The 25,954-nt window shown below is 42.1% G+C and overlaps 3 gene segments (V, D, J or C); all 3 read left to right on the top strand.

The window, feature by feature from the left end:
* Positions 1-739: 739 nt before the first annotated feature.
* LOC140461103 (T cell receptor alpha variable 20-like) lies at positions 740-1,144 on the top strand. The segment is given in 1 exon segment: positions 740-1,144. A coding segment is annotated over 1 exon segment (405 nt).
* An 8,919-nt stretch (positions 1,145-10,063) lies between these two features.
* LOC140461101 (T cell receptor alpha variable 26-2-like) lies at positions 10,064-10,459 on the top strand. The segment is given in 1 exon segment: positions 10,064-10,459. A coding segment is annotated over 1 exon segment (396 nt).
* Positions 10,460-11,834: 1,375 nt separating this feature from the next.
* Positions 11,835-12,977, top strand: LOC140461100 (T cell receptor alpha variable 9-2-like). The segment is given in 2 exon segments: positions 11,835-11,886; positions 12,622-12,977. Coding segments are annotated over 2 exon segments (408 nt in total).
* Positions 12,978-25,954: the final 12,977 nt, after the last annotated feature.

Raw genomic sequence — 25,954 nt, 5'->3', positions numbered from 1 at the left:
CGTGTCTGTGTATGCACGTGAGAGAGAGGTTGATTTCAGAGAGATCACCCTTGAAGGCCATAATACAATGAGTTACCAATCTTGATCTTCCTGTTAATATCGCGCAGAGAATGGAAATACATGTTCACATCGCATCACGGTGAGGTGACACGCCGCTTCAAATCACACGCCAAAATTTTAGGATTAAGATTGAGATCAGTTGCTTGTTTCAAGAAGGCTGATGAAAGTGTGGAAAACACTGTCAGTTGCAATGCGTGAAGAAAATACTCCGAAACCATTGGCGGCTGCATCTGAAATAAAATGTGCTGAGTAAATCAGGCTACCTTTTTTTTTGGAGGGGTGGGGTGGGGTGGTGGAGAGGGAGAGGGATATTTTTATTTCCGTTGACTACGATACGTGTGAACTCAATTGTGGTGAGAAAATTTCCGTCACAATTTCCGGACATAACCACTATAGGGCAGGGTGAATCAGTGACATGTAATGAATGTGAGGGCGGAGTGACGTTACACAGAGTGTGCGCAGCTGTTAGTGTGAAAGACTTGGTACCAAAAGATAAACTTCAAGACACGAAATATTCCACAGTTTCGAAAGAAGGCTACATTGTGTTCGACACGAAAAGAGAATTTTTCTAGTTATTGATTTCTTTTTCTCAAGAAAATTCTGTGGACCTTACGTTTCATGTAACTTGATAATGTTTCAAATTTACCAAGTTCTTTTCCTGCTTTCCTCTCTAATCTACATGGTAGAAACTGGAGAAGATGAAGTAAGGCAACTGGCTCGGAAAATAGTTGTTAAGGAGGCAGAAAACGCTTCCATGGATTGCTCCACAACAATATTAGGCACAGTGCGTTGGTACAGACAGTTCCAAAACCAGCCACCCCAGTATCTGGTGATGGCCGAAAGAGAAGCTGATCAACATGAGAGGATCTCTGCTTCAGTCAGTAAAGACAACAAACACAGTGCTCTAAGTGTGAGAGACGCCAGGCTTAATGACACCGCCATCTATCTCTGTGCCACTGGGGCCACAGTGTTATTAACAGAGGGCGAGTCTGACCAAAAACCTATACCAAGTGGGAGTGCCGCAGTTCTGAGCATTAATGTTATTATTTCTGGGCTCTATAATTCGATGTTAAGGGGAACGTGATCACGAGAAAAAAAGAAATGATATGGCCAAGCAAAATGCAAAGAGTGCAAGAGGTGAAGAGAATTGGAAATCTGGGCAGAGACAAAGCAAACATATATATATGCTAACATCAGTGAAAGAAAAGATGACAGAAAGAGCAGAAATAACGTAACAATACATGTAGAAGATAGAATGGTGATAAACTATTGAAAGATAAATAGAAAAATAACGTGTGATGCATAGATGCTAAGTATGAAATCATTTTAAGTCATAAATCAATCGTGAAGGAAAGTGAAGCGGCCTTACTTTTAACATCATTCACCTTTCATTAACAGTTACACAATCCAGTCGTCTCAAAAATGATTCCACAAAGCTAATCATTCGATATCATCCCATCCACTGAGTTGTTCATTTCCTTGTCAAACAACGTTTCTAGATATCCCGGCAGAGGAAGCTGTAGCCCCACTCATTTAAACTCTTTATATCCTTCTTGCAGACTCTTTGTGCCATCCTAATCACTTGCCTTGCCATTTAGTTTTGTGCGTTTGCAAAATATATTCTCTTCTGTCAAGAATATGCATAAATGTGTACCTCTGTTCTCTCGCCATTCCCATTCAGATCTTCAGAGAAACTGCATCATCATTTCTTCCTTCAAAAAAATATAGTATTTGGATTGCACAGGCAATTCTGGCATGCATCACTAACACTCCTTGAAAATGTGGCATTGAGCCGATTTATCTGGGTGCTGCAATGTATCTGGTATAGATACAGTGGATACATTTGCTCCGGCACAATGTAGAATTCAAGAAATGTCGATAGGTATGAATCTTATCCGAAAATGCAGCAAAATCAATATTCCACTCTATCATTTAAGTAATTGAAAACGTAGACAATTTTTTTTAAAAAAACGACATCATCATTTTGTGGAAAAACCTCAAATACACTGACTGTCAAGCTGGGCTAAAGGAAGGTCTCAAAAGGTAAGAGAGCAGTTCTCTTAACTAGGGAACTCCTGTTCTGATACTCGAACAACGTGGTTAAAAGTCACACAACACCAAGTTGCCAACCAAAAGGTTTATTTGGAAGTTTCCGGCGCGCTGTCCCTCATCAGGTGGTTGTGGAGTATAAGTCCGTAAAACACCGAATTTATAGCAAAAGTTTAGAGTGTGATGTCACTGAAATTATGTATTGAAAAAAGACCTGGATTGTTTGTTAAGTCTCTCATCTTTTAGAAAGAACACGTTGCTTTCAGTTCTTTCTTACGTAAATTGCAGAATTTTTTTAAAGTTCCACTCTCAAGACAACTTTAACAATTGGTGTCATGTCAGCCCAGTTAATGCCGGCATGACACTAATTGTTAAAGTTCACTTGACAATATAACTTTAAAAATAAATATGTGATTTACATATGAAAGAACTAAAACCAAGATATCTATTCTAAAAGATGAGGCTTAACAGACAATCCAGACTTTTTTTTCAATACATAGTTTCAGTTACATCACATTGAAAACGTTTGCTATAAACTCTGTGTCTTACAATCTTATACTCCACGACCATCTGATGAAGGAGCAGCGCTTCAACAGCCAGTGGTTCCAAGTAAACCTGTTGGACTAGAACCTGGTGTTGTGTGATTTTTAACTTTGTACATCCCAGTCCAGCACCGCCACCTCCAAATTGAACAACATGAACTTCGCCTACGGGCAAATAAAACTGCCAAATGCCAATGTTGGTTCAAAGTCTTTCTAAAACCCCGCTGTCTGGTGAATAAATCCACTGTGTTCCTTTCTCATGCGGCCATCTGAAATGAAGTTCAAAGAGCTAGAAGCTGATTGGTTGAACCGAACAACAAAGGCGTTTGAAACCCATTGGTTGTCACCCGATGTCTTTGTCAATAATGAACCAATGGGCAGAGATCCGGAAAGGTTACCGATTCTTGACTAAAGCTATTTTGCCTTGAACCAGTTCTGCTGACATTCACTGTGATCTCTCTGCAACAATGTCGCCTGGGGCACTGTGTTTATTCCTCACAACTGCAGTTGTTCTAACGGGTAGGTTGGTAACTTGAGGATCTGTGTTTCAGATCCGCAGTGGCAATTACAGTTGTCCGAGCAGTTCCATCAACACAGGGGCAGCCATACCTTCTCTCCAAATGAAAATCATCATGTGGAGACAAACTTGTCCAACACCAGCACTGTTTGGGATGAGTTAGCAAAAGACGCCCGAATGAAAGACAGTGTAAGAGTTAGGCTGGGAGTTAAGCAGGACTGGGTCCATTCAGATACTTTGATAGAGATGAGATATTTAAACTCACGTACCGTCTGCAGTTTTCCCTTCGGGATCGGGAACGAAATGGAAAATGACCTTGTTAGACGGTGTGATCTGTTTACTGAAGGAGGCTTTACTTAATGTGTCAAAGCCCTTTACCAACACATCTGCTGAGTTGCATGAAATTAATTCCTGTTTATCTTCCCTAACGTATTTCTCAGTTTATTGTTCAAGGTGACAGGATGACAGTGGCAGAAGAATACTGAAGTGTTTTCTGTAATTTCCTGGTTCTCCTGGAGTCTCTAACTTCAAGTGCTGGTCTTTCTAATGTTGACCTTTGCGAAATTTTCTGTATGCCTCTGTCTACGTTTGTCCTTCTCATCCTATGATCTGTATATCCTTCTTTACTATGATCTGCCTATACCGCTCGTAAACAAAGCTTTTCACTGCACTGAGGTAGCATGCCAACCAGTCCGTCAATTAACCAATCAATCAATTTTACAGGACTTTGTCGAGGAGATTCTGTCTCACAGACAATGGCTTCGATCGTAGTGAAGGAGGGAGACAGTGTGTCGATGTTCTGTAATTATACCACAACAAGCAATGCTCCTCACCTGTTCTGGTATCGTCAACATTCCAGTGGCTCCGTGGAGTTTCTGCTACGGAGAAGCAAGTTTGGCGGGAACGCAGAAGGTTTTGAAGGAGACCGGTTGTCCTCAGAGCTCGACCATGTGAACCACACCATCAACCTTAAAGTGGTGAAAGCAGAACTGTCAGACTCTGCAATGTATTACTGCGCCCTGAGCCCCACTGAGACTCAGAACTGGGCTGACCCTGTACAAAAACTGTCAGGGAGTCACTGAACATGACAGTGTGTCAGGCAAACGGTGAGATCAGGAGTGGATCTGAAATTGCACCCGAATTCGCGGTGATATCTGATATTTTTCATTTGAATACATAACTTTATTCGTTGTATATTTATATATTTAATGCAATAAGCTAAAGCTTCGAGTTTCGTGAATGAAAAGTGAATACATGATTTTTTTGCCCTTGAGATGTACAAAGGCATTCCACGTTTACAGCGATGAGCGATGTAGAAAATGCAGCAACCAGTTACATCTAACAAAATTCAAAACATTTGGTTGGAGAAACAGTAGTCGTTCGCGTGATTCTGATGGGTCACCTGACTCTCTGGAGCAACCTGAATAACATCAAACATTTAGTGGGATGTTGAGTACTGCCACTGCAGCTGCATGTCAGGAGTTTGAAAACAACGAAGGACAGAATCATTTGTCCAGGAATTTGCAGGCTTACAACCCGAGAGTGGGATGTAACTCCGATCTGAACAACACTAACCAAACAAACACACTCAATAACGGCTGACTGATGAGTCAAGGTCACCAGTGGAAGTCTCAGTCTCATGTGGTTTCTACTTCCTGGGCTGTCTATAAATCAACATTTCTCACACAGCACCTAAACTTATTAATTGTTTCCCAATCGTTCACATCTGATTATGTCGATTGTATAAGGACTAGAGGTGTCCTCCCCTCCCTCTGGCGACATTTAAGAGAAACCGAATACTATTGTGACCACAAATTGCATTGGAGATGGTGAAGGTGATCTGCCTCTTGGACTGCTGAACTCCTTCAGATGGAAGGACACTCACAGTGCGATTAGCAAGGGAGTTCCACAATTTTGATTCAGCTACAGCGAAAGAGGATAATCAAGGTGAGATGGTGATTTATTTTCAGAGAAAGTCACAGGTGGTATTGTAATCCCGACGTTTGGAATTTTCGAATTGACTTAGTTTATTCGTGAATATATAACTCTTCTAGGATTCTGTTCATCTAATGGTCTGGACACTTAACAGCGACTGCAGTGAGATTTTCCTTGTGGGTCAGTAAACAAATCGACTGACACTGATTCAAAAAATGGGGGTTGCTGGAAAAGCTTGGCAGGTCTCGTGGCATCGTGAAGAGAAATTAAAGTTTACATTTTGGGTCCCGTACCCCTTCCTCAGAAATGAAACAGCATTTTCAATGCAACCCCTTGTTTGAAGACGTCGATTGGCACGGTCCACCTGCGTCACCGCACCCTGCCCTTAAACTAGCTGCTGTGGAGTTGAGACTGTCCCGCACCTCCTGCTGAAATGTGCCTCTGCCAATTAAGTTTGGAGAAAAATGCAATGGTTTTGTTGAGGATCGTCCTGAGCAGCTTCATATACTCTGCAGTCCGTTCCCTGGGACACACGTTTTTATAGGCATCAACTGCATCTTGAAGACCATCAAAATATTGAAAGGCACTCTTTGATCTGCCAGAGCCTTGATCGTCTACCAGAACAAGGAGTTCACCCCGATCGAGTGTTGCAGGTTCAATGACCAGGACTGCATGCTGAGGTCTGCATTAAAGCTTGGGTCAGCCACTGCCAAGACACAGTGGGGAAAGACCACTGTCTGAGGTCTTTCTGCTCAAGGTAAATGGCGGTCCATTCAATTATTGGACTGTCCACGTGTGCCCAGTATATGGAAATAGTAGCATTGTATGTGCAAGAGAGGTCTTTGGTTTTGTGTATAATCAAATTCGAACGTTCTGTGTGTTTACTTGATATGCAACAATGCATAAATGGACAGATTTTGGTTCAATGTATATGCATAAAGAGATCTGTTTTAAGAATAAACTATGTTTTTGAAATCAAAAGAGGTTTACCGAGGTGTGATTATTGCTTGTCGAAAAGTTCACCCAATACCCTGAGGTGGCGACTACAAATAAAGTCAAAAGTGTGGCACTGGAAAAGCACAACAGGTCAGGCAGATCTGGAGAGTCGACGTTTCAAGCTTGAGCTCTTCATCAGAAGTGATGCAGTCCTCACTTTCTCCCGGGCTTGATGCAAAGTCAGTCATAGCAATTTTCGAAGGTGTCTGCAAAGACTGCTTCGTTTTCGCCAAACAAAGATGAAATTTAATCACAAAGTGCTGCCACTGCGTCGAAATGACGTGATGATATAGTAGTTGAGAATTATGCGAGAAAATCAGACACCGCTACAGATCTTCAAAAGATATGGCAATATCTGTCAAAAGAGAAATAGTGTTACCTTTGCGAACCTGATATGACTCCACTTTAGAACGCTTCGTTCGAGTGATGTGTTCACAGCTATTGTGACCATGGTAGAGTGAAGGCACTGTTAACCCCAATGTTCTCCATGCGACTGAGGTGCATTGATGAAAATTGATTCTGTATAATCTGATCTCCCAGCATTCACTATGTAGGTGCAAACTGAAAGCCAACTGCGTTACAGTGACAATCCCAATTTTATTGTTTCTTTCACCACTCTAATTTGTCCGCTTCTGCAATGGATGCATTTTGCTCTTCAGATATAAACCGAACTTCGAATGAAATATATCCCAGTCCAACCGTTCTAGAAATATTTAATTCAAAGGATCACGTAGTTGTGATATGAAATATCTATTTAGAGTGGGCACTGACGCTTGCCCAGTGAAAGTCCAAATAATTGCACTAACCTGACTAAAGACATTTACATGCAATAGGATCAAATATCCAAAATATTAGCTGGCACCATGACATTGATTCAAGACAGGGAGCTTACGAACAAGCACTAGTACAACAATAATCTATGGCACAAGAATAGTGAGCTGCAGGTTCCTGGAATAGCTAATGGATGATCAAAAAACAGACCGAGGACAAAAGTCAAATTGAAGAACATCAGGAAGAATGACGGAATTACTTTTAGATACTGGATGAATCACATAGCATTGATCTAAGTTAAGATTCTGCTGTCATTTTATTCTGTGTTGCATGGATTTCTGAAGCTGATGTTTCCTGGCTACTGGCATTGTACCTCCTTCACTGGCTGGAGCACAATGCCAGATATTTCTGACTGCAATTCTATTGCAATAACTTTCATTTGCACAATGACATAAATCTTTAATCGCATGTTTGGAATTCATTCAAATGTATTCAGCATAAAGTGAGGACGTAGGTATTCTCGGATGCGGCAGCCATTGTCATGTGTCTGGTAATGATTCTGTTTTATTTGAACTTGGCTCATTCTGATATGAAGGCCTGTCTGTTGCACTACACTCCTTATGTCCCTATCATCCATCATGAAACTCTTGCTTTGAATTGACTTTCCAAAATGCAAGACGTCACACTTAACTATATCAAATTCCATTTGCTATTTCTGGCCCAGTTCCCCAGCTGATCAAGTTCCTGCTGCTATTTCTGATAACCTCCTTCACTGTGCATGATACCTCCGATTTTAGTGTCATCTTCAAACTTTGTGCTCATGCCTTGTACAATCTCATTCAAACCACTGATATCAGAACATTGGATAGCTGTTTTAAAATGGATGCACTTAAAAATTTAACCCCTCATTCTATTACGTCATGAGTATTCAAAAATAGTCCTTGAAAAATTCCCAATCTGAGGCCTTTTAAAATAACATGATACTTTTTGAAACATCTGCCACTTAAATTAGACAGTGGGTGGTGGAACGATATGATCTTATTCAGAACACAGCAACAAGCAGTGAACTTTGACACTGTATTTCTTTCAACATCAAGCCAGAAGTAACTTCCATTGCACGCGGGAATGGACACATACATCCACATGCATGTGCGCGCGTGTACACACACACACACACATATACACACACGTGCACACCAACAAAGATAAACAGACACACACACGAAGACATGCACATGAACAGACAGAGATGCACATTTGTAGCCAAATAAAATTACACATATACACTGACAGCAACAAACATAAACAGATGTGCACACAGAAATACACATAGAAAGATGCACACCAACACCCAGAGGCACGCACGCACACATAAAAGCACAAACCTTATTAGATTAGATTACTTACAGTATGGAAATAGGCCCTTCGGCCCAACAAGTCCACACCGACCCGCCGAAGCGTAACCCACCCAGACCCATTCCCCTACACTTAAAACTACGGGCAATTTAGCATGGCCAATTCACCTAACCTGCACATTTTTTGGATTGTGGGAGGAAACCGGAGCACCCAGAGGAAACCCATGCAGACACAGGGAGAATGTGCAAACTCCACACAGTCTGAGGCCGGAATTGAACCCGGGTTTCTGGCGCTGTGAGGCAACAGTGCTAACCACTGTGCCACCGTGCCGCCCACTTATGTTCAGCACGTCCCCTGCTCGCTTTCATTTTTCCCGCTATCTGTTGCTCCACTTATGTCAGCATTTAAAACAGAGAACACACGACAAGCCCTTCAGCCCTCGATGTTGCATTGACCTGTGAAACCAATCTGAAGCTGATCTAACCTACACTATTCCGTTCTCATCCATATGTCTAACCAGTGACCATGTATATGGCCTTAAGGCTGGCGAGTCTACTACTGTTGCCGGCAGCACGTTCCACGCAACTTTACTCTCTTAGTGAAGAAACTACCACTGATGTCTGTCCTTTATCTGTCATTCCTCAGTTTAAAGCCATGTCCCGTCATCCTCGCCATCGCGATCCGAAGAAAAAGCTGTCACTGTCCACCCTATCTAACCATCTGTTTATCTTCTATGTCTCAATTAAGTACCTCTCACCCTCCTTATTTCTAACGAAAACAGCCTCAAGTCTCTCAGCCTTTCCTCGTAAGACCTCGCCTCCATAACAGGCAACATCCAAACAAATCTCGCCTGAACTCTTTCCAAAGCTACCACATCCTTCCTATAATACAGTGACCAGAACGGTGTGCAATGCTCCAAGCGCAGCCGTACCGTTCAGGTTCAATTTCTGAAGCACCAGCATAATAAGTGCACAGCATCTTCCAATAGAAGGCGATTTCAGAGATGCTTGCGTGGTTTTGGGCAGACGCCATCAGAGACAGGTGGGTGATGGTGTGCGTTTGTGAATGTGTTTGCGTGTGTGTGCGTGCGTGTGTGTGTGTGTGTGCGTGCGTGTGTGTGTGTGTGTGTGTGTGTGTGCACATGTATGTGTATGCATGTGAGAGAGGGGTTGCTATCAGAAAGATCACCCTTGAAGGCCATAATACAATGAGTTACTAATGCTGTTCTTCCAGTTAGTACAGTGCACAGAATGGAAACACATGTTCTTATCGCATCACGCTGAAGTGACACGCCGCTTCAAATCACAGGCCAAGATTTTAGGATTAATATTGAGATCTTTTGCTTGTTTCAATAAGCCTGATCAACATTTGGAATACAGTTTCAGTTGCAATGCGTGAAGAAAATACCCTGAAATCGTTGGGTGCTGCATTTGAAATAAAAACGTGCAGAGTATCACAGGCAACAGGTTTTTTTGGGGGTGGTGGTGGTGGGGGGGAGGGGGGAGGGGGTGGGTGGGGGGGGGAGTATATTTTTGTTTTCATTCACCTGAAGTCAATTCTGCTGAGAAAAGTTCCGTCACAATTTCCGGACATTACCACTAGAGGGCAGAGTGATTCGGTGACATATATTGAATGGGAGGGCGGAATGATATTACACACAGTGTGAGCAGCTGTTCGCGTCAACGGCTTGGCACAGAAAATAAACTTCAAGACACTACTTATTCCGCAACTTCGAAAGAAGGCAGCACTGTGGTGGACATGAAAACAGCTTTTCGAGCCGTTAACTCCTTCTTTTTTCAACAAACTCTATGGACTTCACGTTTCATGTAAAGTGATGATGTCTCAAACTTTCCGAGTTCTTTTCATGCTTTCCTCTCTGATCCACATAGTAGAAACTGGAGAAGATGAAGTAACGCAACTTGCTCAGTGGACACTTGTCAAGGAGGCAGAAAACGCTTCCATCGAGTGCTCCATAGCAACGGCATCTGGCATAGTGCATTGGTACAGATTATTCCCGAACCAACCACCCCAGCATCTGGTGATAGCTAAAACAGAAGCTAATCAACGTGAGAGAATCTCCGCTTCAATCAGTACAGACTACAAACACAGTGTCCTAAGCGTGAGAGACGCCGGACTTAATGACACCGCCATCTATCTCTGTGCCAATGGGGGCACAGTGTTACAAACAGAGGGAGAGCCTGAACAAAAACGCGTGGGAGGACCGCAGTGCTGATCATTAATGTTATTATTTCAAGGCTCTATAATTCGATGTTAAGGGGAATTTGGAAACAAAAACAATTGCAGCCGAGCAAGATGTAAAGAGTGCAAGAAGTGCAGAGAATCTGGGCGACAAAGCATACATGTATACGTATGCTTACATGAGTGAAATATGGGAGAAGGAGCAGAAAACAAGGAATAATACATGTAGAAGATAGAATGGTGATAAACCATTGAAAGATAAATGGAAAAATAACAAGAATCATGCATAGATGTTAAAAATTAGATCATTTTTAAGTCGTAAGTCAACCGTGAAGTAAAGTAAAGAGGCCTTTCTTTAAACATCATTCACATTTCAATAACAGTTACATAATTCCGTCGTCTAAAAATCCAATCTTACGATATTATCCCATCAAAACAATTGTTCATTTCCGTGTGGTGCAACGTTCTTTGATACCCCCTCCAGTGAAAATTGTAGCCCCACTCACTTAAACTCTTTATGTCCTTCTCGCAGACACTTTGTGCCATCCTTATCGCTTGCCTTGCCATTTAGTTTTGTGTCTTTGGTAAAAGACACATTCTCTTCTGTCAGGATTTGTATTAATATGTACCTCTGCTCTCTCACTATTCCGATTCAGACTTTCAGAGAAACTGTGACATCATGTCTTCCTTCAAAATGATTATAGTACTTGGCTGCTGCAGGCAACTCTGGCATGCATCACTAATGCACCTTGAGAATATGGCAGCGAACCGTTTTGTCCAGGTGCTGCAATGTGTCCGGTGTAGATACCGTGGATACATTTGCTGTGGCACACCGTAAAATTAAAGAAAGGTCGATAGCTATGAATCTTGCCAGAAAATTCAGCAAAATCGACATTCCACTCAACTGTTTAACTAATTGAAAATGCACTAATTGAAAATGCACTTTTAAAAAAAAAATGGACATCATCACTGTGTTCAAAAAACTCAAACACGCTGACCCTGAGCCTGAGCGAAAGGAAGTTCTCAAAACGCCAGAGAGCAGTCCTCTCAACTGCAGAACTCTATTTTCTGACACTCGAACAACGTGGACTGTGTTCCTTCTCTGACTTCGCCGACAGAGAACCAAAACTGCCAAATGTCATTATTGGTTCAAAGTCTATGTAAAACCCCATTGTGTGGCTAATAAATTCACGGTGTTCCTGTCACTTGTGGACATATAAAATGAAGTTCAAAGCGCGTGAAGCTGATTGTTCGAATTGATGAACAAAGGCGTTTGACACTCATTGGTTGTCACCTCATGCCTTTGTCAACAATGAACCAATGGGCAGCGATCCGGAAATGTTAGCAATTCTTGACTAAAATTATTTTAGCTTCGATCTGCTCACATTCACTGTGATCTCTCGTCAACAATGACGCCTGGAGCATTGAGTTTATTCCTCACAGCTGCAGCTGTTCTAACGGGTAGGTTGACAAGTTGAGGATCATTTTGTTTCAGATCCGCAGCGGCATTTACATTTAACTCAGCAGTTCCATCAACGTAGAGGCAGCGATAAATTCTCTCCAAATTAAAATAATCACGTGGGTCCAAACCTTTCCAATACGAGCACTATTTGGGATGTGTTATCAAATGACCCAATTGACAGACAGAGGGAGAGTTAGGCTGGGAATTAAGAAGGACGGGGTCCATTCAGATACTTTGACAGAGGCGAGAGCTAAAAACTCATCTCCCGTCTGCAGTTTTCCCTTCAGGATCAGGAACGAAATGGAAAATTACCTTGTTAGACGATGTGACCTGTGTACTGAAGGAGGTTTTATTTAATCTCGCAAAGCCCTTTACCAATACAGCTGCCGAGGTGCATGATATTAATTTTTGTTTATCTTTCCTAACTTATTTCCTAATTTATTGTTCAAGGTGACAGGATGACTGTGGCATAAGAATAATGAAGTGTTTTCTGTAATTTCTGGATTCTCCTGGAGTCTCTAACTTCAAGTGCTGATCTTGCTCTTATTGACCTTTGCGACGTAACCTGTATGCCTCTGTCTAAGTTTGTTCTTCTCATTCTATGATCTGTATATACTTCTTTACTATGATCGGCCTACACCTCTGGTAAAGAAAGCTTTTCAGTGCACGGAGGTACACGTGACACATAGTCCATGAATTAACCAATCAAATAAATCGATTAATCAATTTTGCAGGTCTTTGTCGAGGAGATTCTGTCTCACAGACACCGGCTTCGATCACAGTGATTGAGGGGGACAATGTCCAGTTGTTCTGTAATTATACTACAACAGGCATTCCTTACCTTTTCTGGTACCTACAACATTCCACTGGTTCCATGGAGTTCCTGCTACGGAGAAGCAAATTTGGAGCGAACGCAGAAAGGTTTCAAGGAGACCGGTTTTCCTCAGAGCTGGATCATGTGAACCAAACCATCAACCTGAAAGTGGTGAAAACAGAACTGGCAGACTCTGCAATGTATTACTGCGCACTGAGCCCCACGGCGACTGAGAACTGGGTCGACCCTTTACAAAAACTGTCAGGGAGTCACTGAACATGACAGTGTGTCAGGCAAACGGTGAGATCAGGAGTGGATCTGAAATTGTACCCGAATTCGCGGAAAATCTGATACTTTTTCACTTGAATACATGATTTTATTCGTTATAAATTTATTATTGCCATAAAGTAAAGCTGTAAGTTTAGTGAATGAAAAGTGAATACATGATTTCATGCCTTTTGGAATTTCCCGAAGTGTTCCACGTTTACTGCAATGAGCGATGTCGAAAATGCAACAACTAGTTCCGTCCAACAAAATCCAAAGCATTTGGTGAGGGTAACAATGATCGGTCACGTGATTCTGATCGGCCACGTGCATCGCTGGAATAGCATCAAACATTTTGTATTGTATTGAGGTTCTCCTCTGCAGCTGCATGTTAACAGTTTCAAAATAGTGAGAAACAGATGCGTAGGCCCCCAGAATAATGCAGGCTTTCTTTCAAATATCAACAGTAAGTTGGATGTAACGCCGATCTAAACAACACGAACCAAACAGCACACTCAATAACGGCTAATTAATGAGGCAAAGTGACCAGTGGAGGTCTTATTCGCATGTGGTGTCTGCTTGCTGGGCTGTCTGGGAATGAACATTCTTCACCAAACACCCAAGTTTGCTAACTGTTCCCAATCGTTCACATTTGATTATGTCAATTGTATGAGGACAAGAGAATCCTGTCCTCCCTCTGGTGAAATTTAAGAGAAACCGAATACGAGTATGACCACAAATTGCATTGGAGAAGGTGAAGGTGATCTGCCTCTTGGACTGCTAAACTCCTTGAGATGGAAGGAAACTCACAGTTCTGTTAGCAAGGGAGTTCAAGAATTTTGACTCAGCAACTGTGAAAGAATATGTACTGTTCTAGGTAAGATAGTGACTTACTTTGAGAGAAAGTTACAGGTGGCATGGTAATCCAAACGTTCGGAATTTTCGAATCGATTTAGTTTATTCTTGGACGTATGCCTCCTCCAGAATGCTGTTCATCCCACAGTCTGGACACTTATCAGTGACTGCAGGGGGTTTCCCTTGGGGTCATTAAACTAACGGACTGATACTGATACAAAAACGGGGTTTGCTGGAAAAGCTCAGCAGGTCTAGTGGCATCTGTGAAGAGAAATTAAAATTTTCGTTTTGTGTCCTATGTCCCTTTCTCAGAATTGAGACAACATTTTCAATACAACCCCTATTTGAAGACATTGCTTGGCTGGTGGTGGGAAGGGCATGACCGTGCATGCATGGTCCGCCTGTGTCACCACACACTGCCGTTGAACTGGCTGCCGAGAGTTTGAGACTGGCACATATCTCCTGCTGCAATGTGCCTTTGCCAAGTGCGAGTGGAGGAAAATGCAATAGTTTTGTTCAGGTTCGTCCTGAGTTGCTCCATGTACGCTACGGTCTTTTGCCTCGGACATAAACCTTTACATCAACTGTATCTTGAGGACCATCAAAACATTGAAAGACACTCTTTGGTCTGCCCGAGCCTTGTTCGTCGTCCAGAAGAAGGAATTGACCCCGATCGAGTGTTGCAGATTAAGATATTCCAATGACCAGGACTACATGCTGAGGTCCGCATTAAAGATTGGGGCAGCTACTGCCAAGACACAGTGGGGGAAAGAAAACCACCTGAGGTCATCCTGCTGAAGGTAAATGGGGGTTAATACAGTTATTGGACTCTCCTAGTGTGTCAAATATATATAAATAGTACTGTTGCATGTGCAAGAGAGGTCTTTGGTTTGTATACAATCAAACTGGAACGTTCTGTGTATTTACTTGATATGCAACTGTGCAGAACTGAATTTTTTTTCGTTCTATGAAGATGCACAAAGAGATCTGTTTTATGAATAAAATATATTTTTGAAATTAAAATACGTTTAACCGAGGCGTGATTAATGCTTATTGAAAAGTCCACCCAATATACTGATGTGACGACATGAACCAAGTCAAAAGTGTGGCACTGGAAAAGCACAGCAGCTCAGGCAGATCAGGAGAGTCAACGTTTCGAGATTAAGCTCTTCATCAGGAATGATGCAGTCCTCACTTTCTCCCCCGACTTGAAGTAAAGTCAATCATAGCAATGTTCGAAGGTCTCTGCAAAGAACTGTTTTGCATTCACAAAAAAAAGTGAATTTAAATCATAACGTGCTACCACTGCATAGGAATGGCACGATGATGTAATCGTTGAGAAATGTGAAATGCAATCAGTAACGATAGAAGCTACAGAGCTTCAGCAAATCTTGCAATATCTGTCAAAAGAAATCAGTATTAACATTTTGAGTATGTTATGACTCCTCTTCAAAATGTTTCCTTCGAGTGGTGTGTTCTCACCTTTTGCGGCAATGGCTGAGAGAACGCATCGTTAACACCAATGTTCTCCATGCTACTGAGGTGCATTGGTGAAAATTAATTCCGTATAATCTGATCTCCCAATCTTCACTATGTAGGTGTAAACTGAAAGCCAGAGGCGTGACATTGACAATCTCAATTTTATTGTTCCTCCCATCATTCTAAACTGTTCGCTTCTGAATTGGCTGCATTTTGCTCTTTCAGGTCTATCCCCAACTTCGAGCGGACTTTATCCCAGTCCAACCGTTCCAGAAATATTTCATTCAAAGTATTGAGTGCAGGCGATGGGGGGTCATGTTGCGGCTTTACATGACATTGGTTAGGCCACTGTTGGAATATTGCGTGCAATTTTGGTCTCCTTCCTATCGGAAACACGTTGCGAAATGTGAGAGGGTTCAGCAAAGATTTACAACAATGTTGCCAGGGTTGGAGGATTTGAGCTATTGAGGCTGAACAGGCTGGGGCTGTTTTCCCTGGAGCGCCAGAGGCGGAGGGGTGACTTTATAGAAGATTACACAATTATGAGGGATATAGATGGGGTAAATAGGCAAAGTTTTTTTCCCCTGGGGTCGGGGAGTCCAGAACTAGAAGGCATAGGTTTAGGGCGAGAGGGGAAAGATATAAAAAAGACCTAAAGGGCAACTTTTTCACACAGAGGATGGTACGTGTATGGAATGAGCTGCCAGAGGAAGTGGTGGAGGCTGGTACAATTGCAACATTTAAGAGGCATTTGGATGGGTATATGAATAGGAAGAGTTTTGAAGGATATGGGCTGGGTACTGGCAGGTGGGACTAAATTGGGTTGGAATATCTGGTGAGTATGGATGGTTTGGACCGCAGGGTCTGTTTCCATGCTGTACATCTCTATGACTCTAAATAGTTGCAATATGAAATATCAATTTACAGTGGGCACTGAAGCATGTCCAGTGACAGTCCAAACCATTGTAGTAACCAGAGTGTACATCTCTCAATGTCAAAGACATTTATATACAACAGGACAAAGAACTACAATATTAAATGGTGCCGTGACATTATTATCAAGACAGGAAGCTAATGAACAAACATTAGTTCGACAATACTCTATTGCACGGGAGAAGTGAGCTGCAGGTTCCTGGAATAGCTAATGGATGATCAAAAACCAGACTGAGGACAAAAGCCAAATTGAAATATATCAGGAAGAATGATAAGATTGCTTTTGGATATTGGACGCATCACACAACACTGATCGAAGACAGGTTTCTGTTGTCCTTTTATTCTGTGCTGCAAATAGTTCAGAAGCTGATCTTTCATGATTTCTGGCGTGCACCTCCTTCACTGGCTGGAGCACAATGCCAGATATTTCTAACAGTAATTCTATTGCAAGCCCTTTCATTTGCACAATGGCATAAATTCTCTGAAGGCATGTTTTCTTTTTACTCAAATGTATTCAGCATAAAATGAGGAGAGAGATCCTTCACGGATGCTGTACCCATTGACCACTCTGTGTTAATTATTTCGTTTTATATGAACTTGGCTCATTCTGGTATAAAGGTAGGAAGTAAATGCTACTCTCGACTAACCACACTTTGTACTTTGTTCCATTGGGCCCCGCTGTTATTGTCCGAGGCTCAGCCTGGTTTCTGTCACTGTGTCTCTCAGTCCGCAGTAATATCCTGCGCTGTCAGACACCTGAGCTCAAATATGGAAAAATTCCCCTCATTTTTTGACTTGTCCAAAGATGCAGAAAATCGATCAGACACCCCCTCTCCCCTGATGATACTGCCAAAGTTGTCAACGCAGATTAAGAATGTTGGAGATTTCCCTGAGTCCTGACGGTACAGTTGCAAAGTATACGTGAAATCTGTGGTCGAATATCTGAAGTGAATGGTTACTGAATCTCTTTCAAATTGTATGACTGTAACCGGCTTCTGTGAGATCGAATCGGCACAATTAACACCTGTGCAAATATAGAAAGAAAGTGACATTAAAATGACAATCACTGTGAATGTTACCGAATCAACGCATATACTGTAATAGAGGAAAACACAGACAAGTCGAAGATTGCTATATACATTTTACAGAGAATGGTATATTTTACAACTCAGAAACTTGCCTGTTAAGAGCATTGCAGTAGTGAGAAATGAGTAAATAGTAAGAGTCGACATGTTTGCGGAGCAGATGGCAGGTGAGCTCAAAGAGAATTGAAGTTGATTCTTTTGAGCTGGCAGTCAATGGTGTGTCATATCCGGTCTCGCTGCCGAATGGTTCACCTCTGTCAGAGTCACCATATCGCACCCAATCGGCCAGCAGCCGCTTTATTCTCCAGTCCATGACGTCACGTGTTGACTGCATGAAATCCACTGGGAAATAGGGGAGGCCGTTTGCTCCGTCCAACCTGCTCCACTAATGAACAATATGGTGTTTGATTCATGTAATTTCCAAATTGTGGCAGCCTACTCAAATCTCACCTGTCTTTCTGATGCATCAATCTACCAATATCGACCCAAAATGTCCTCCACCCCAGGGCAAGAAATACTTGCTGATCACTGAATAAAGCTGATGGTAGCACTAACTTCAATTCTCCTCTTTAACAAAGTCAGTCCTTGTCACTAATGGTAAATATTTAATACTGATTGAATTCAAGAGCAGGGAGGTTCTGCTGCAATTGTGCAAGGTGTTGGTGAGTCCATACCGGGAGTATTGTGCGCAGTTCTGGACTCCTTATTTGAGGCTGAATTTACTGATTTTGGAGGCGGTGCAGAGGATGTTCGCCAGAATGATTGCACGTAAGAGGGGGGTTACCCGAGGAAGAGACGTTGATCCGCCTGGGACTGCACTCGCTCGAAATTTGAAGAATGAGAAGCGACCTTGTGGAACGTATAAAATTATGAAAGGGATGCATATGATAGATGGAGACAAGTTATGTCCGCTGGTGGGTGAAACTAGGACGAGAGGACTTGGCCTCAAGATTACTGGGAGTGGATGTAGGGGAGCTTAAAGGGAGGAACTGCATTTACATTTTAAAAGTTTCAACACATCAAACACCCCACCAACCAGTATTTCAGATTATATCAGTTTTCAATGATACTCTGGCATCAATTGAGGAACTTTTAGCAGTGAGAATTGATTAAGTTACTTGCGGTAGACATCTTCACACGATCGTGATGAATTGTAACAGGATGACAGCATTCACGCTTTCGAACCGTTTTTGCAAATCAATTTGATGCATCCAAAACACGCACACACACAAACACACACACACACAGACGCACACACAGAGTCTCTCTCTCTCTCTCTCACACACACACACACACACACACACACACAGAGGCAATATGGAGAATGACAAATTCATCACTGCAGGTCGAACAGTATGAGTTGATCAGCAGGAGATGTACTTGGGCACCAATAACCTAAGGCCATGTGACTTCCTAAGATGTGGAGACAATACCGAGGATTGTGAGAGTAAATCCCTCTTGATTGCATACAATGGCGAGGCTGCCCCTGCTCATACTATCCTGCAGGTGTGACGGTACGTGCCCAGGGAGTGTGTTCGTTATGTCTCAGATGTTGTCTCTCAGATATGATTCCATAGTTATGAATCTGTCAGGCTAATGCTTGACTAGTCTGTAAGACAGCTCTCCAACTTTGGCACTACTTCCCCAGACGTTCGAAAGGACGACTTTGCAGAGCCCACATTACTCTTTTTGCTGTTATTTTTTTTTCGGATGCCTCACGCGATTTCATGTGGATCATGCCATTGCATGCCTCTCTTGAGACTTCAAAGAGATCGTTAGACTTCGGTGGCACGATGGCTCGGTGTTACTGCTGCCTCACAGCACCAGGGACTGGCATTCAATTCGATCCTCGGGCGCCCGTCTGCGTAGAATTTGCACATTTCCCGTGTGTGCATGGTTTTCTTTCGGGTGCTCTGGCTTCCTGCCACGAACGAAATCTGTGCAGATTCGGTGAATTGGCCATCCCAAAAATTGTCCATTGTGCTCAAGGATGTGTCACTGGTGATGTAGAGTGATGGGGTTTAGTCGGGGTTGGTTACTTTTCAGAGGGTGGTGTGAATTTGTTGAGTCAAATGGAGGGATTTGCACACTGCAGGGATTCCATGACATCCATAAAAAGAGTAGCTTCCTAGACCAGTGCTGTTGATCTGTAGTCACAGATGTGCCAGACCAGATGAGGACAGAGGATGCTCTGAAGTACAGTATTGAATTACATCTTTCAATTGACAATGTTGGCATGGTCATTGTTAGAGTCTCCCATACAGATGTTCAATTTTAATCAATTCAAATTTTATCATCTGCTCCGGTGGGATTCGAATCCCGTTTCCCAGAATATTTACTGATTCTCTGCAATAATCATCTAGCTAGTTAACTACTCCCACGTTTGTGAACTTTCTCCAAAGCTTTCCTTTTCAAAGATCCTTCCCATTTCCTTTTGAATGTTCCCATTGAAGGTGTATTGATCATCATTTCAGGTCATGCATTCCAGCTCATTTTAATTCGTTGGAAGGAATGAGGCAAAACTCAAAATTCAGTGTGTGGGATGCACATAGCAGAAAAAGAGGAAGTTCTTGGGTACAATGCAGGTCCTCCTTCATCTAATATTCAAACATTTATCATTATGAATAAACTTTACAGATCCATTTCACTTACACTTCCACCTGCAATTTTATTACAGATTTTAACTAATCACTTTCAGATGTGCTTTTGCACATACAGCAGGAAGGTAATACAAACAGCTTCATATGTTGGAGAATTGTCAAGTGTCATTTTCAAACTGGAAAGTTAAAGCAGCCACTTTACCTTAAGTCAGGAACAAATCACAAACACAACCGTCTATGTGTTTCAGATCTCCAGCATCCACAATTACGCTTCATATTATGAATGTGAACGTAGCCTTCCTGAGAAAGGAATTTTAACACATCGGGAAGTTTGACAAACATTCACAGCAAGGAGATACGATTGTCAACCTGTCCGTGTTCATGGATTCAATTGATCACCTCCTAGACAGACACAAAGACGATATTGTCAAGGAGGAACTATAAATATGTGAGGACTGTAGCATGGGATTCTATTATCCATCCTAGGTGGAAATCTATTGACGAAATCTATGGGAGATGAATTTCTGGAGTTCGCCGTGAAGCTTTCTGAAGCAAAACGTTGAAGTACCTAATTGCAATCAGCTTGTTTTAGGAATAGCATTGATTGAAGTCAGAGAAAAAAATAATAAGTTTGTACCTGCCACACAGCGTGTTTGAGTTCTTCTATACAGCAAAAGAACTGTGAGTCGACTCTTATTGAAAATGCTACTCGTTTATTGGACATAACTAACATGAGAACCACAAGCAAATGAAATAACACAACGACCTATCTTCTGCTTTAATTTAATTTTGTATACTCGTATACCACCACAATCAAACTTGGCCAGGCTCCATGTGGTGATGATTCCCTTTTCTTCAGATGGTCTTGAAGGTGCGTTTCCTTTTGGTGGTTATTCTCGAGTTACCATCCTGAGTGGGGTTTTGTGGTGACTGCTCTCCTTCCGAGTCTTCGCGCTCTTTTGGACGGATTTTGAGGTTCTGCCAACGGATTCGTCAGGTTCGATTAGCCTGATTGGTCAGACCCAGACACTTTTGTTCACGTTGATGGCAGGGTAGCCCTGAGGCGTCCAATGCTGTAGTTGTTGGGTGCACGTAACCTCCTCCAAATAAGGGTGCTAGGTGCCTCTGTGTTTTGCGAAAGACTCACTGCTCCCAATTGTCCCGAGGGCGGCATTCCATTATCTTATCCAAATCCAACTTCAGGTGTGTATTGCAGTGTCTGCAGCTGTCAGGTTTGTTTGCAAACCATCTATGGGCAGCTGCAGCGAGTATGGATTCTGCATCATGTGGATTAGCACTGTCACTTTAGTCAAGGCTTAGTTTGATTTCCCAGCACGCTTTAATTATTGCTAATCTTTTGTAACTCCATGCTAAGTGTATTAGTGTCATCAAAAGTTCATTATTTCAGGTGGCGCTTCCGGCCACAGTAACCTTGCTCATCAGACGTCCTGTTGAATAGAATTCATAATGTCGTGCAATTTTTAATCAAGATTCAAAGTGACATCATTCATACGGGAAATAGAGTCTCAAATCTGAACAATGGAAACTATGAAATTATGTCAGAGGAATGGCAGCAACACACTTAATTGTTCAAGCGGACAACATCATCTGCTCACACACTTAGACATTGTGGAAGTGACAGAATTGATCAGTGTGAATCATTGCGTGCCACCTCCATCAAATGAATGTGCCTGGAAAATACAGACTAAGAAGTAGCAAGTCCTCCAACCAGCAGTGTCAACACAGGGAACACTGTGAACAGGAGACATTAAAATGCCAGCCTAGATTTCCCTGTCACCTGGAACACAAATGTTTTGTATGCTTGGTTTCTCTGCATTCAAGGAATACAGGGTAGTAGTTGCTCCAGACAGTAAGAGTTGCAACCGATTGAGTTATATATGATGAGTTCATAATTGTTACCTGCATCTGGAATATATTTATTTGTAATCAATACTAATTTATGTTAAGTACAGAATCCTGGGCCGGGCTGTCTGCTAATTTGGGACTAAAGCACAGGTAAATCCGGAATTTTGTGAACTTTGATAAATTTTGAACATTATTCCCAATTTCCCTCACTGAAGAAGGCGAGTGTGCCGAAAACCTTTTCTCTGTCCTGTCTAACTGTGACTTTAAAAGAACCGTGCACCTGAACACCAAGGTCTGTCTGTTGCACTACACTCCTTAAGGCCCTACCATCCAGCATGAAGTTCTTGCTTTGAATTGACTTTCCAAAACGCAAGGCGTCACAGTTGTCTATATCAAATCCCATTTGCGATTTCTGGCCGAATTCCCAAACTGATCAAGGCCGTGTTGTAATTTCTGACAACCTTCTTCACTGTCCAAGAAAGTTCCGATGTTATTGTCATCTACAAACTTACTGTTAATGCCTTGTACATTCTCATCCTAAGCATTGATATCAGAACATAGGATAACTGTTTAAAAATGGATGAGTTTAATCTATAAATCCTCGTTCTAGTACACCATGAATAGTAAAAAGTAGCCCTTGAAAAATTTCCAATCTGAGCCCCCTTAAAAGAGTGTGATGGTTTTTGAAATGCCTGCTTCGACAGCAGGTGGAGGAACTACATAATATTATTCAGAAGACAGCAACCAGCAGAGAACTTCGACACTGTAATATTTTCAACATCAAGCCAGAAGTAATTTCCTTTGCACACTGAGATGGACACATCCATTCACACGCAAGTGCACACACACGCACACACACACACAAAACACACACACACACACACACTTACACGCACAAAGACCCGCAGACAATGATAAATACAGACACTGAGGAGACATGCTGCTTCAAATCACAGACCAGAATTTTAGGATTAATGTTGAGGTGTTTTGCTTGATTGAGGCGAGGCTGCTCGAAGGATGGAGTACAGTCTCAATTGCAATGCGTGAAGAAAATGCCCCAAAATATTTGAATGCTGTATTTGCAATAAAATCTGGAGAGCAAACCAGGCAAAGATCTTTTGGTTGAGGTTAGGGAGGGGGCGGAGGATATTTTCGTTTTCATTGACCACGATCGTGATAACTCAATTGTGGTGAGAAAACTTCCGTAGCAATTTCCGAAGATAACCACTAGAGAGCAGAGTGAATCTGTGACATATATTAAATGAGAGGGCGGAGTGACATGACACACAATGTGAGCAGCTCTGTGTGCGAAAGGCCTGGAACGGAAAGATAAACTCGAAGACATAACTTATTTAACAACTTCTAAAGAAGGCAGCACTGTGTTCGTCACGGAAAGAGTGTTTTTTCTCATTGTTAACTCTTTTTTTTCCAACAAAACTCTGCGGACCTGACGCTTCATGTAATTTGATGATGTCTCAAATTTACCGAGTTCTTTTCCTGCTTTCCTCTCTGATCTGCAAGGTAGAAACTGGAGAAGATGAAGTCACGCAACGTGCTCAGTGGAAAGTTGTTAAGGAGGCAGAAAACGCTTCCATTGACTGCTCCACAACAAAAACATTTGACATAGTGCACTGGTACAGACAGCTCCCGAACCAGCCGCCCCAGCATCTGGTGATGGCCAAAAGAGAAGCTGATCAACATGAGAGGATTTCTTCGTCAGTCAGTACAGACAACAAATACAGTGTCCTGAGTGTGAGAGACACCAGACTTAACGACACCGCCATCTACCTCTGTGCCAATAGGGGCACAGTGTTATAAGCAGAGGGAGAGTCTGAACAAAAACCTATACTGCACTGCTGAGCATCAATGCAATTATTTCAGGGCTGTATAATTCGATGTTAAGGGTACCACGGTAACAGAAAAAGAGATAGAACAGCCGAGCAAGACATAAAGAGTGCACGACGTGAAGAGAATTGGAAATCTGGGTGGAGACAAAGCAAGCATGTTCACATATGCTAACATCAGTGAAAGAAAAGATGAGCGAAAGAGCGGAAATAAAGTAACAACACATGTAGAAGATAAAATGATGATAATCTATTGAAAGATAAATGGAAAAATAACGAGTGTCATGCATAGACCGTTAAATATTAAATCAGTTTAAGTCATAAATTAACCTTGAAAGAAAGTAATATGGCCTTTCTTTTAACATCATTCGCATTTCATTAACGCTTACACATTCCAGTTCTCAGAAATGATTCGAATAAGCTAATCATTCGACATCATCCATCGACTCAGCTGTTCATTTCCTTGTGGTGCAAAGTTCCTAGGTACCTGCTCCAGTGGAAACTGTAGTCCCACTCATTTGAACTCTTTGTCTCCTTATCGCAGACACTTTGTGCCATCCTCACCACTTGCCTTGTCATTTACTTTTGCGTCTTTAGCCAAATACATTCTCTTCTGTCAGGATTTCTATTAACATGTACCTCTGCTCTCTCACCATTCCCATTCAGACTTTCAGAGAAACTATGTCATCATGTCTTCCTTCAAAAAATATCACATAATTTGGGTGCTGCATGCAACTCTTGCATGCATCACTGACACACGTTGAAAATGTGGCAGTGAACCGTTTTGTATCCGGTGTAGATGGCACAATGTAAAATTAAAGAAATGTCGATTGCTATGAATCTTACCAGAAAATGCAGCAAAATCGATATTCCACTCAACTATTTATGAAATTGGAAATGCACTTTTTTAATGGACATCATCACTATGTCCAAAAAACTCAAACACACTGACCCTCAGCCTGGGCGAAAGGAAGTTCTTAAAACGCCAGAGAGCAGTTTTCTTAACTGCAGAACTCCAGTTTCTCACACTCGAACAACGTGGACTGTGTTCATTCTCTGACTTCGCCTACAGAGAATCTAAAACTGCTAAGTGTCAGTATTGCCTCAAAGTCTATGCAAGACCCGGTCGTCTGGCTAATAAATTCACGGTGTTCCTTTCTCTTGTGGCCATCTGAAGTGAAGTTCAAAGCGCGTGAAGCTGATTGTTTGAATTGATGAACAAAGGCGTTTGACACTCATTGGTTGTCACCTCATGCCTTTGTCAACAATGAACCAATGGGCAGAGATCAGGAATTGTTCGCAATTCTTGACGAAAATTATTTTAGCTTCGATTTGCTCACATTCGCTGTGATCTCTCGGTCACAATGACGCCTGGAGCATTGAGCTTATTCCTCACAGCTGTAGCTGTTCTAATGGGTAGGTTGATAAGTTGACGATCTTTTTCTTTCAGATCCAGGGCGGCAATTACATTTAACCCAGCAGTTCTATCAAAGTAGAGGCAGCAATGCATTGTCTCCAAATCAATATAATCACGTGTGGCCAAACTTATCCAACGCCTGCACTATTTGGGATGAGTTCGCAAACGACCCGATTGAAAGACTGTTGAATAGTTCGGCTGGGAATTAAGAAGGACTGGGTCTGTTCAGATACTTTGACATAGGCGAGAGCTATAAACTAACATACCGTCTGCAGTTTTCCCTTCAGGATCGGGAACGAAATGGAAAATGACCTTGATGGACGGTGTGACCCGTGTACTGAAGGAGCTTTTATTTAATCTGGCAAATCCCTTTACCAATACAGCTGCCGAGTTGCATGAAATTATTTTTTGTTTTTCGCGAACTTATTTCGCAGGTTATTATTCAAGGTCACGGGATGACTGTGGTATCAGAATAATGAAATGTTTTCTGTGATTTTCGGATTCTCCTGGAGTCTCTAACTTAAAGTGCTGATCTTGCTAATGTTGACTTTTGCGACGTAACCTGTATGCCTCAGTCTAAGATTGTTATTCTCATTCTATGATCTGTAAATCTTTCTTACTCTGATCTGCCGACATGGCTTGGAAAGAAAGCTTTCCAGTGCACTGAGGTACACGTGACAAATAGTCAATCAATTAACCAATCAAGTAAATCGATCAATCAATTTTTGCAGGACTTTGCCGAGGAGATTCTGTCTCACAGACTCCGGCTTCAATTGCAGTGAATGAGGAGGACAATGTCCAGTTGTTCTGTAATTATACGACAACAAGCGATATTCCTTACCTTTTCTGGTACCTACAACATTCCACTGGTTCCATGGAGTTTCTGCTACGGAGAAGCGAATTTGAAGCG

This window comes from Chiloscyllium punctatum, chromosome 36 (genome assembly GCF_047496795.1).
Source record: "Chiloscyllium punctatum isolate Juve2018m chromosome 36, sChiPun1.3, whole genome shotgun sequence".
Taxonomy (NCBI): domain Eukaryota; kingdom Metazoa; phylum Chordata; class Chondrichthyes; order Orectolobiformes; family Hemiscylliidae; genus Chiloscyllium; species Chiloscyllium punctatum.
The sequence above is the reverse complement of the archived record's forward strand: the minus strand, read 5'-3'. Positions and strand labels throughout refer to the sequence as shown.